Raw genomic sequence first — 12,268 nt, 5'->3', positions numbered from 1 at the left:
AAGAGCTGCTTATCTCTGCTGCCAAACTACAGAGTGTGAAAATACTCCAAAGTCATCGGAAAAAGGGAATGAGGTGGGCGTGTCACTGCCTGACCCCACCCCTTGCCCCGCCCCCGACAAAAACAGGCAATTTTCACTTGAAACGTATTCTTTGCCTTGCACCCTCTCCATGTGTGTTCAGCTGCCCTCTGTTCTCCTCCCTCAGAACCATTGCGCTGCTTCTCCTCTTCACCCCACCTCATTTACATACATTACATACATACATTGCGCTCCTCCCGGCCCGACTCCCCACTCACACGCGTCCAGATGTTGGCATGTGGAGCCCACCCTTCCCACCGCTTCTCACCTGCGTACTGCTACCAGGAGGTTAATCCTGGAACCCCCGGGGCTCCAAATAAGAAGGAAGTTACTTTTTTGTCATTTGTAACATCACTTTCTATAACAATCTTATCTGAGACTGTTTTATGTCCTTTAAAAATACAGAAGAGCTAAAGTGCTCAAAAATTACATTCTATTCATACAAAGTGACTCGCTGTGGTTTACTGCCCAATAAGATCTGCTCGTTCATAACTGGGAAATGACATGTACGTCAGTAAATGTGACTCGTAAAAACACATTAGACTGTTTCTATGAGGAAAAGGTACTGGTTTAAAGATGCTGTTTGTGATGTGGCTCCTGTCCCCAGCTGAAAAAAGTGTGTCTTTGCTCGCCAGTCTGGTAGAAAAAACACATTATACTGGGGTTAGTTTATTTATTATTGTCCTTCATTTAAACTTGTACAATTAGAAAGGAAGAGGAACGTCGCTGTGTTTCACTTGTTCGGAGATGACATTACGAAAGAAATGGACTGAAGGGACCCTAAGGAAGCAGATCAACAGAAAGGTGTTTGTTCTGCAGCAGAGACCCGGTGGCTTCCAGAATCATCTGTAAAATGAATCGCGTTCAAAATGATAAGTTATTAATGGAAGTGGAGACTTTACTGCCACCTTTTTGAATGTCAAGAGCATCGAGCCTCAGGAAGGACACACACACACACACACACACACGTTGCAGTGGCTGTTAATGAAATGCCCGCAGGTATGACCGATGTGTGCCTGGCCGTGTGCCCCGTGCGCTCGTGTCCTACACCCGATTGCTGTCGATAAGGACCGGGAGCAGTGCGACACGTCAACGGTCTGTGCCTGTGAAACACACTAAATTCTTTGCTTGGTTTTTCACCTTTTTGCCAAATTGAGCCTGCAATTTTTATTCCAGCCTTTACTGGAAAAATTACGGACATGTTTCCCTAGGCCTTGGTGAATCTTTTTTTCACTTACGTTGTAGCTAAAAGTTAATAAAAATATCAACGTCTCACAAAGTATCGGCGGTAACAGTGACGTCAGAGCAGTTTAAGCGTAACGCTCGCTGTCGGGCCAAGGTGTGTGCGGACCTCCGGGTGTTCGTGGAGACAGAGGCAATGCGAGCTGCTCCTGAGCTGTGCGGCACCGCCAGGCGCGGAGGACGAGTCGGTGAGCGCGTGGCTGCGATCGCAGTGTTACTCGTCAATCCGTCAATCGATCAAGTTCCGCTCAACGGTACCATTATAGTGACCGCTGTCACAGAGCTCCCGGCTCCCGCCCAGCCATATTGACGCTTGGAGCAGCGGTGCGTTTGAAGAAAACGCTCAGAGGTTCCGGAGATCCGATGCAGCGGAGTGAAGCAGACGAGCCTTTAGGAGAACGAGACCTTTGGGAGATGCCGTCACGTACCGGTGGTCAGCGCTCCCGTCGGATGGCAGGATGGCAGGACGGCAGCGTCCTTTTCGGTGACATTAAATTCAGACGTCCTGATTTTGGGTTGCAGCGGCTCCCAACTGCCTCTGATAATCAAATATCATATTTTTAAAGGCTGCCATAAGAAACCACGATAGAAGGAATATACCAGTGTGTGTGTGTGTGTGTGTGTGTGTGTGTGTGTGTATGTGTGTGTACAACAACCACCCACTACCCAAAGGGCCTGGGTTTCAATCCCACTTTCTTGCCATAGTGCCCAGTAGCAAGATACCTGCCCTGCAATAATACTGTAAAAAATACTAGGCTGCACAAATGGGTAAATTAGTGGAAGTAGCTCAGTGCTGTGAGTAATTTTGGTGAGAAACATCAGCCCAACACACAAATGTAAGGTTGTGACTCTGATGGTCCATCTGAGGTTTGGCCTTTTAGAGTTTCTCTGCGAATAACAGTGTTCAGCCAGAGCTCAGATCTCTTTCCTTTCATAAAGGCTGTTGGTCCTATTCATCCTCGTTTAATCGGACAAATAAGTAGTGAAGTTAGACGGGAGCAGGAGGACCGGCGTGTCTCGAGTGACAGAATGACCGAATCCCCGGCTGAACGAGTCACTTTTACTGTAAACTAACGGCCGTGACTCATGTTCGCTTAAGATGATTATGTTTCCGATCAAAATTAATTGACCCCCAAAGACGCAGGACGTCTCGTTTGCCGAGTCTTCGTTTCTCAGCGCTCCGCTCATCGATGGGGCCCGACGAGCTTGTTGTATTGCATTTGTTTATTCTATCAGTACTAAAAGCAGCATCATTCAGAAATTAACAAAAGACAAGAAACCACAGGGAACGTAAACAAAGCCCCAAAAACGTCAAATTAAATCCTCATACATCAAAACATGACACACACTAGTCAAATGCTCTCAAAAAGGACACTCGTAAAAACCACTTTGCGTAAAACGTTATTCAGAATGTAAAAACCGTGATCGCTCTTGTCTGGCAGAAAATGAACCCAGAGGACGTTTGAACCCTCAAAACAAGAACTTGCTGTGTAATGAGTCCAGTTTGCATGTGTTAAAAGCATCACCGAAACGGGCCGGAGGCTTAAAATCCACCAAACGCCAAAGGACTTCGTATTTCCTCCTGGTGACACTCGTCACCGCTATCATTCCTCAACCGCAAAACATCAAGGTGACATTCAAACCCAGGATAAATACATAACTGAAAGAGGCAACAAAGTATTATTTTTTTAAAATAAAATTTCTTCGGTTATTAAAATCACACTGAAGTCAAATTAAAATGAGCAGTCAAGTAACATTTCCAAACAGGTTCCCTCGTCCTCCGCCGCCGGGTGGTGCCCCTAGCGGGCAGACGCCGTGACCCCGCCTGGGGAAAGTCGGCGATCTGATCCCTCAGCCGAGAGCTGTCGATCAGGAGGGGGCAGCCTTCTCGACCCCTTTGGGGGCCCCCCCGCTACCGCACGCCTAACGCTCTGTAATGATTCGCCGACGCTGCGTCAGGTTCCCGCCGTAATGGAGTTCCAGCCCCATCCATCTCAGCGCGTCCACTCCGCTCCACAGCACGGTATCGATTTCTGCCCCTCGCAGAGGGCCCCCTCCCCCCGGCTGTCGTGTCGCCCTTGTCGGGGGGGGCGGCGAAGAAGACCTGACGTTAATTAGAGATGTGTGGCAGGGTCATGTGACCGCTCTGCTCTCGCACCGTGGAGCAACAGTGATATCTCATCATCCGGCGGCAAGGCGCCAGCACCGTGTTCCCCCCGGAGCAGGAAGCTGAAACCTCAGTCCAGTGAATTTACTCAACGCCTTGGGGGGGTAGCAAGTGGCGCAATGGTTAGAGCTAATCGCTTATGCAGGGCCTGGGTTCGAACCCCCTCTCCTGCTGTAGTACCCCATAGACGTGGCGTTCAGATATCCGGCGCATGAATAAGCGAAGCAGATGGTGACGGAATCATTCACGGAGCTGTCAGGAGATCTTTGGCTCTCAAAGGGATGGGTTCGAGGCCCTTTTTGAATGGTGGGCGAGATTCAGCAGGTGTGAGGGTCAGCGGGGGCTCACTGCATCACACTGGCGCCAACATTCACGTGCTGTCGATTTCGGACCTACCCTGATTAGGACTAACGTTTTTATTATGCTGACCACGCTAGCGGGAAATAATTCGGTGTCTTTGCATTATGATACGATGGCATCATGTCATAATTTATTTATTTATTGCTTGTTTTTGTTTGTGAGGAAGCTCGGCTCTGAACTCCACGTACCGACATCAGCCGAAGACTCCGATCTCGTTCGCCGTGGACAAACTGCACACACCTCATTTGCACAATTCATTTCAGGTGAAGTTTACTAAAAGCGTCCTTAAAGAACATGTTCTATGTATCGACGAACTGAAAAGCGCCAGAAGCGTCTTTTTAAGCCTCCCTGGGAGCTCTAGAAACTCAACACGTTCAAACACTTTGAGGACGTGATTAATAATTAAAGCTCACTAATTACATAATGATTGAATGGTTCGTGATCTTTGAACGTTTCATTTATTTCATCGTATGTGACAATTTATTATAACCGAAACCGTAATATTTCATAGCTGTTCCGGCGATTATAAATCCGTCAGATGGCATAGAGTGGAGAAGAAATGTTATTAAGTAGCTTAACAGCGTAAGTCACTTTGGAGAAAAGTGTGAACGGCTAAAGGAGCGAAGGGGAGCGTGTGGAGGGCGGCGAGCTCTCGAAGTCCTGCTCTGGACATTGAAGCTGACTGGTTGCCATGGAGAAACGCAGGCGGGGCGCTCTGTTTGTCCTGAGTTTGGTCCAGCGCCGCAGAGGTCCTCAGCTCTGGAACCTTAATTGGAAAAGCGGCTTTAAAAGCCTCCTTTAAATGTCACGCGCAGCTGCTACGGCACATATTTTTGCGTGATAGATGTGGTTCCCAGCGTTGCTTTAAGCTTCACCGCGTTTGAGTTTTGCATCTGCTGTGAGCGCAACCCTGGTCTCCGGCGGACCTGAGCTACGGCTGCTTGTCCGTGTCGGATCCTTCCGGAAAGGCCCGCGGAGATTCCGGGGTTTTCCCGGGAACGGCGGCCACATGAGGTCGAAGCAAGTCACAAAGGGCTTGTGTCACACGGGGCCCCTGCTTGGTGAGCGCAGTGTAGCGACGCACCGGTCCTGCTCTTCACCTCGACGTGTTCTATCTAATCGCGAATCACTGCTCGTTCACTCCCGACTGTATCTCATTACAGTTCACCGTCACCTCAGACGACCGAATATTCGAATGATCAGACTGTCTAGTGCGCCGCAATATTTTTTTTGTCATCTATTTTTCAGAATTTTCAAAAAAATGTTGAAAGCAGCACACAAATTGCTATATATATATTTCTTTTATTACTAGACTATCTGAGATTCCACCACCCCAACTTCTTGCACTGCTCTATGTTTAGTCATTTTTGTCTTGATCGATGAAGAAAAAGCTGGAACTCACCTTGTGAGAGAGGGTTTCTGTGCACATGTGGTTGGGTGGTGGAGGGTCATGGGGGATTAGTGTGACTGGTTTTCCGTTTGTCAAAGGGACTTGTGATGCCGTTTGAGGTTCTTTACTTGCAATGACAATCGGTCACGTGACCAAACCCCCCTCCTGCCCTTTTACTCCAGTCATGTGAGGATGAAGTGATGTATTTTACATCTAACCCTAACCCCAACACAATATTTTACATATTATAGCACATATGATTTAGTTTTTATGTTTTACACAATAAATTCTGCTCTAATATACATATATAGTGTGTGTGTATTACAAGGGTATTTATTTTATAAAGGACAGCGATAAGTATGGGCGTAACAGTGTAGCCTGAATACACACGAAAGTGGGGGGGTCCTGCGAAAGCCTTGAAAGGAACACGGGAGGAAAATGCGCTCCTCTCACGGGAAGCAAGCAAGTGCATTAGAACAACTTCATAAAAAGCGACGAGTCTCCAGAGGGGAAGGAAAGAGATGTCACGTCCAGCCACGAGCATCGCTAGACATCATGAAAAGCGCACTGGACGAGCGGAGAAGCAGGCTGCCTGCCTTGAGATAAGCACTCTAATGAAGGACATTCATCTGTCCACATGGGTCCCCGTGCATATTCATCTTCAGTTGCTTTATTACAGTTAAATAAATTCAAAACTGTTTTTTTGGCACGCTTTGTGACCGGCACACTGACGTCTTACTTACCTCAGGGTTTCACACGCTTTATTTGCTATTATGCACCCTTGCGTCCTATAATACACCCATTTATTATTTCCCAGACGTCCTTTAATACAGCCATTATTATACCAGTAATTATATTTTGATCTAAATGAATAAAAAAACATAATTATCATGCCTTCGCTTTATCTCATTAGCTTCAAGTATTTAAGCTGCTCTCGATTCCAGAGGTCAGTAAAACCGAAATGTTTGAAGCGAACCCCTTCGTCCTTCTGCGAAGGCTTGATAAAGTGTCTCTTGCCCTACGAGAGGAAAACCCATGTCCCTCATGAAAAGTGTCCCAGTACGAGAGCGAAAGCACAGCGCACGATGTACTGTGTTGACCTTACGAAACCACGAATATGGTGGCAGCTGTGAACCAGTTCTCACCTGGAGGTCACGCACTCGGTCCCGTGACCCCGGTGCATCAGCACGATGCTAAGTGTAGCGAACCGGTTCGGACCTTCAAATCGCAGCGGGGTCGCCCACGTCTCTCGGCACCCCGAGCAGAGCAGCTACGAGACAAAGCGAGGACGCGCGCACCCGGTGCGGTGTGTCACGGTCACGCTGTCGTCTCGCAGCACAAGGCAACGACAAGGTCAGGCTGCGTTCGCTCGGCCCGTCACCATAACGACGCCAGGAACTCGTCCTCTCGCAGACGCGGACGCACCGGGCGGAAAAAGAGGAGTTTCCGTTTTGTTGAGCAGCTACGCTGTAATTCCAGGGTGGGCGCTGCTGATGCTGAGCGACAGGTGTGGTCATGTGGTTATAACCTGCTAGTCAAACGGAGCGTGTGAAGTGCATCTCTGAGCACTGGTCGCCGACACGATGCCGCACGGGAAATGCTGCACTACTGAGGGGTCGGTCCGTTCGCTCTTATTTAACACCAGTGAGTGTGGAATGCTACGAATGCACCGGTGTACACGGTTCGACTGGGACCGGATGGCTTCGCTCAGAAGGGGAATGATAACGGTTCATCACGTATCATTTAAATGATTTTTTAAAAATAATTTCATATACGGTGGTTCCTCGCCAGTTCTGTTCGGCATTTAATTTTTTTTCTTTCTGTACACTGGCTAGAGTGGCTTTCGAATCGCTTAAAAATATAGAAATTAAAGGTTCATATCCTCCGACTCGGGAGAAAAAGGGCCAAAGACCTGCATGAGAGGGACTGAGGGCTGATGCGAGGGATACAGCGATTCTTTCTAATTCTGCATTTCCAAAGAAATGTTTTAAGTCAGGGGGTGCGGTGGCACAGTGGGTTGGACTGCAGTCCTGCTCTCCAGTGGGTCTGGGGTTCGAATCCCCCTTGGGGTGCCTTGCGGCGGACTGGCGTCCCATCCTGGGTGTGTCCCCTTCTCCCTCCGGCCTTACGCCCTGTGTTGTCGGGTAGGCTCCGGTTCCCCGTGACCCCGTATGGGACAAGTGGTTCTGAAAGTGTGTGTGTGTGTGTGTTTTAAGTCATGTATTGATTGATGTATGGTAATAATACTTAAATTAAGCATTTTTTTAAAAATAAATGTATATTCCACCTTACAGATTTTTTCCAGATTTTTCTGACGCGCTGGACTATTTAAGAATCCCAATATCCAGTTATCGAAGATCCGGTAGATGGGGAGGAGCTGTAATGGTTTTTGTTCTGAATTTTTCATTTGTCGGCAACTCCCACGCAGCCTATTTCAGGTTCTTCGGATAAAACGTCTTCGCCGGTGACCTAAGTTGCACAGGGTGTCGTCAAAGCAAGGAAATGAGTCAAATTCAGCAGCAGAATCAGTCTACTTACCTCTGAAAGGCCAGATTTGCACGAAAAAGCTGGAGTGGATATTGGGATAAAGTTTTATGCAGCTACTCGTGTGATGAACGCCGGTTCATTTGGTGGAAAGAAAGAAACTAACTGCACTGAAGAATCACACGTCTGCATCTAAGTGTCTCTTTCTAAGTGTATTTTCTGTGAGATGTTCGTCGCTTTGGAGCAAAGTGTCTGATAAATGAATACGTGTAAATGTAATGTAAGTGAAATTTATTATGTGACAATTTAAAAAAAAAAAAAAGATTAATTTTTTTCTGATGACGGATTCATTGTAGCGGGCAAAAGGGAACGAGAGGAAGAAAAAGGTGTGTTGCGGACGTAGCTCACAGAGAGAGGCCCAGTGAGCCGTGAGCGATTCTTTGACTCTCGCCGTGACCCTATGAGAGGCGAAGAGCGGCCGCTTTGTTAACGCCGCTTTATCCTTTCATCGCGGAGAACAAAACAAAACAGCGGTTCGCTTTGTAGCCCGACGGCCAGGAGAGGAGATACAGGCAACAATCGTGCTCGATCGCTTCGGGGCTCCAGCGTTATCGTAGAGATGGAGGGCCATTACATCCTTCCGAACAATTATCACGGCTCCGCAAATTAACAGGGCAGCAGTTCGCAAATTATTCAGCTCAAGATTAATGAAACATCAGTTTAACCTTGGTTCGACCGTAATTGCCGTTTCTCTTCCTTTTTATCGGTAGAGTCGAAAAACCAACAGTGTCATTTGCAAACTTGCATTACGGTTGCTGGGAACTAGAAACTGCTGTCATGCAGCAAAGTCGGAATGTAAGATAAGATGAAAAATCCTGGAGATCGATTTTATATTAACCTGTGCGGACCGCGAGTAAATTCCTCGCAGATAATATAAAATCACATTTCACAAAACATTTTATATTTTCTAAGAACTTTTTTTAGAAATGACATATTATGTAAATAAAAAGTACATGTACGTGACCCGCTTTGCTTCATGTATAAATAATATTTCAGACTGAGTTAAATATTTAGTATAAGAAGGCCACAGCTGAAACTACCTGTTGCAAAAGGTATGAGCAGCAATATCTCAGTTTCTGCTCAGAACCGTTCACATTTTAATATGCTTTTCAGGCACCGATTTAACATTTCGGTGTCATTAATAAAAGTCATCTTCAGCATTTTTCGATTTATTGTCACGAGCTTTTTTGTTCTGCAAAACTTGCTGAGTTTCCGCTGCCGTTATTAAAGGTTTACGTGCGTCCTGCCGCTAGCGGGTAAAAAACAGTGTGGAATATTTTAATCCCCAGTCACAATTCCACCTGTATTTGGTATTTAGTCTGAACGAGGTTATAGAGTAACATATCGCCGTGGGTCGCTTAGCTTCAACAAACCTGCCGTGATTAGCGTTGTCTCACCGAATTTGGAAAACCTCGTTGTGCTCAGTGTGTCCGGCCTCGCATACGTCATTTGGCTAGTCTTATTCTACTCACCATAACTAGTCTTCTTGTTTTTCACCATAACTAGTCTTAAACACACACACATTTTCTGAACCGCCTGTCCCATTGAGGGTCGCGGGGAGCAAGAGCCTAACCCGGCAACACAGGGCGTAAGGCCGGAGGGGGAGGGGACACACCCAGGATGGGACGCCAGTCCATCGCAAGGCACCCCAAGCGGGACTCGAACCCCAGACCCACCGGAGAGCGGGACCTGGGCCAACCCACTGCGCCACCGTACCGCCTGCTAACTAGTCTTATTGTAGTCTTATTGTTTTTCACCTATAACTAGTCTTATCATACTCATCATAACTAGTGTTATTGTACTTACCATAACTACCTTTGTTGTATGTACCATAACTAGCTTTACTGTATTTAGCAGAAGTAGCTTTATTATATTGAGCATAATTAGTTTTATTGTACTGTACTATACTTTGTATTTATTTCATTATTTTTAGCATAGATAGCTTTAACGTTCTAAGCGTAAGCAGCTTTTTCCCGCTCCGTTTTGCTTGCTTTGTTTAATGGCGCTGGGCCGATCTTGCGACTCGTAACTGAGGACGATTTTCCCGTACTTTTAATCCGAACGGCAGGATCCCCGGAGGGATCTCTCCGCTATAGCTTCCTTTCGAAGTTCGAGACGTGAAAAACGAGTGCAGAGTCACGGGCCCGTGTGCGTGCGTGCGTGCGTGCGTGATACTCTCGCTGCGGTGCAGCGTGACGAAAAGGAGGCGCGACTCTGGCCTCGTGGCCGTACGGGTGCACGGCACGGCGCGGCGCGTCACTATTAAATGCACAAGAGCCGCATCGTACTTGTGCTGAAGGCAGCAGCATTGTGAAAGTATTCAATATAGTGTAATTTGTGATTTATTCCAGAGAATGGCTTTTTCTCCTCTCCCCTCTCCCTCCGGGCATATTGAGCGCCCTTTGTTTCGCGATAAATCAATTTCAAGCCCACATTAAAACAGGGAGTCATTAGGATGCAACACTAGGAGTGGCTGGATATTGAATCATAAACCGCTACGAGTTTAAGCAATAAAGGATCAGAACACCGAGGGAACCGGGCAGACAAATTACCCTCCGGTGCCATCGTTCCACCGTCGCAAGGTTGGATCCGAGCCGCGGGACGTTCCTCGCTTTCGCTCGCCGTCGTTTCTCAGGAAAAGGCCGTGAAAGACTTAGAAAACATAAAGTGAACGATGGAGATTTCATCAGCTTGTTACCAAGGTAACAACGCACGTGCGCTGCATTCACGCGTGTCATTTACTGTATCGATTCAGGGTACTGCAGCACGAGGTGGGATCGGAACCCAGCTCCTTAAGTGGACGCCAGCACTTCTGAGCACTGTATGCTAAATATAACGTTTAATGTGTAAAATAATGTCTGTGTCTTTAGGGTTGAGAGCAGAGCGTGTTGAGGGAATATGACAATGAATGGAGTAATTTTTCATCAGCAGGAACTGACACTGCAGACCCCCCCCCCCCCCCCCGCCGATTTCTACCGATGACGGTTCCCAAAGCAGTGCCTTTTGTTCATCAAAACGGCCTCAACGTTACACCGGTCGGTCCCAGAGCCGCAATCACGCGACAGCAGTCGAAACAGAAGTTTTATGTCATTATGTCACGGGTGACAGGGCTCGGTCAACGCAAACCCAGAGCTTCCCGTGATGTGGACGTCATGATGTGGTCATCGAGAGCGAGAAAGCAACGTGCGTGGACTCGTCCCCCTTTGTTGGGTCGAGATTATTAAAAGTGCGCATTGTTTATCGTTCCAGAAACCCGCACAAAGCAGCTGTGTGTGTAAGACTGAATGCGCTTTAGATACATATAGGCTCGTGTTTTCCGCTACAATGGAGGCGGAAGCGGTGGGAAAAAGTGAATTTTGAAAAATAATTTCACGGGAACAAACTGCAAAAAAGGAAAACTAGAATTTTGATGTGTTTTACAGGGCTCCTTTTTCCTCATGCCATGAGCTTGGGATGGGCTTGGAACAAACTGGAATTTTTCCCTATAATAATAGAAATAATAATGAATAATAATAATGGAATGACTAACTTAATTATCAGTTTTTTTCAATACGCGGTTGCTTTCAGGAACAAATTAGGAGCGGTTCATGGGGAACGGGTGCACTCAGTCTAATGAAGCCATCAGTACTGTTTTCTGCGGTCACCACACCTGTCCACTACACCTGTGACCTCGGGGCAATGCAGGAAGTGCCCAACCCTACGAAAATCGCGCTGTTCTCTTGTTCCTTTATGTGCCGCTCTCTGGTGAATACGTCCTAAATATTTTCCGCACGTTTTTCCTCTTTGAACCAGAGTAAACAATTTTTTTTTTTTTCATTCCCATGGTCGTGATTTCAATAACCGGGACATAAATGAAACTGTGCTTTCCCTGTCTGTGTGTATCAGGAATATTGTGTAACGACCTTTATTTGCAGCTGTGTGAAAATGAAAATATCTGTATGCCTTTTTCAACTTGGTTTCACTTGTCCCCCCCCCCACCCCCGTACGTCCACAGGTCCTCCTGTAAACGTGACCTGCAACATCTTCATTAACAGTTTTGGCTCCATCGCAGAGACAACAATGGTGAGTGGAAGCGTTCGATTTGCCGGGTGGATCACGTACCCGACACTGCATTCTAAATCTGTCCGGCGATTATGGCCTCTAGAGGAACATAACCCGCAAGTCAGCGTAGTGTCAGTACTGTGTTAAAGGACTGCGTCACCTGTGTATTATGATCTCCTTGTTGCTGCACAAATGGAAAGAAAAAAGCCGTTCAGTCAGTACCGGGGTTACCAGTGAAGTGACCGCAGCCTCCGGGTCACGAAGATACACTCCTCAGCTCCGCTTATCAATTCAGCTGATGCTTTTCTCTAAAGCGACTTACAGTGTTAATCGCCTTACAATTATTTACCCAGCTGGGTAATTTTACTGGAGCAATTTTAGGGTAAGTAACCTTGCTCAAGGGCACTACAGCTACAGGTGAGGCTCGAATCCGTGACCTTTGGGTC

At 47.1% G+C, this 12,268-nt stretch overlaps 1 protein-coding gene across 3 annotated transcripts in view; it reads left to right on the top strand.

The window, feature by feature from the left end:
* Nucleotides 1–12,268, top strand: part of glra1 (glycine receptor, alpha 1) — a 51,732-nt gene that overhangs the window by 13,514 nt on the left and 25,950 nt on the right. For all 3 annotated transcript variants that reach the window (XM_029257680.1, XM_029257679.1, XM_029257681.1), the window contains exon 3: nt 11,776–11,843. In XM_029257680.1, the coding sequence (XP_029113513.1) occupies nt 11,776–11,843 (68 nt within the window). The remainder of the gene's footprint in view (nt 1–11,775; nt 11,844–12,268) is intronic.

Source organism: Scleropages formosus, chromosome 13 (assembly GCF_900964775.1).
Source record: "Scleropages formosus chromosome 13, fSclFor1.1, whole genome shotgun sequence".
NCBI lineage: Eukaryota > Metazoa > Chordata > Actinopteri > Osteoglossiformes > Osteoglossidae > Scleropages > Scleropages formosus.
This window is presented reverse-complemented; position numbering and strand designations above follow the sequence as displayed.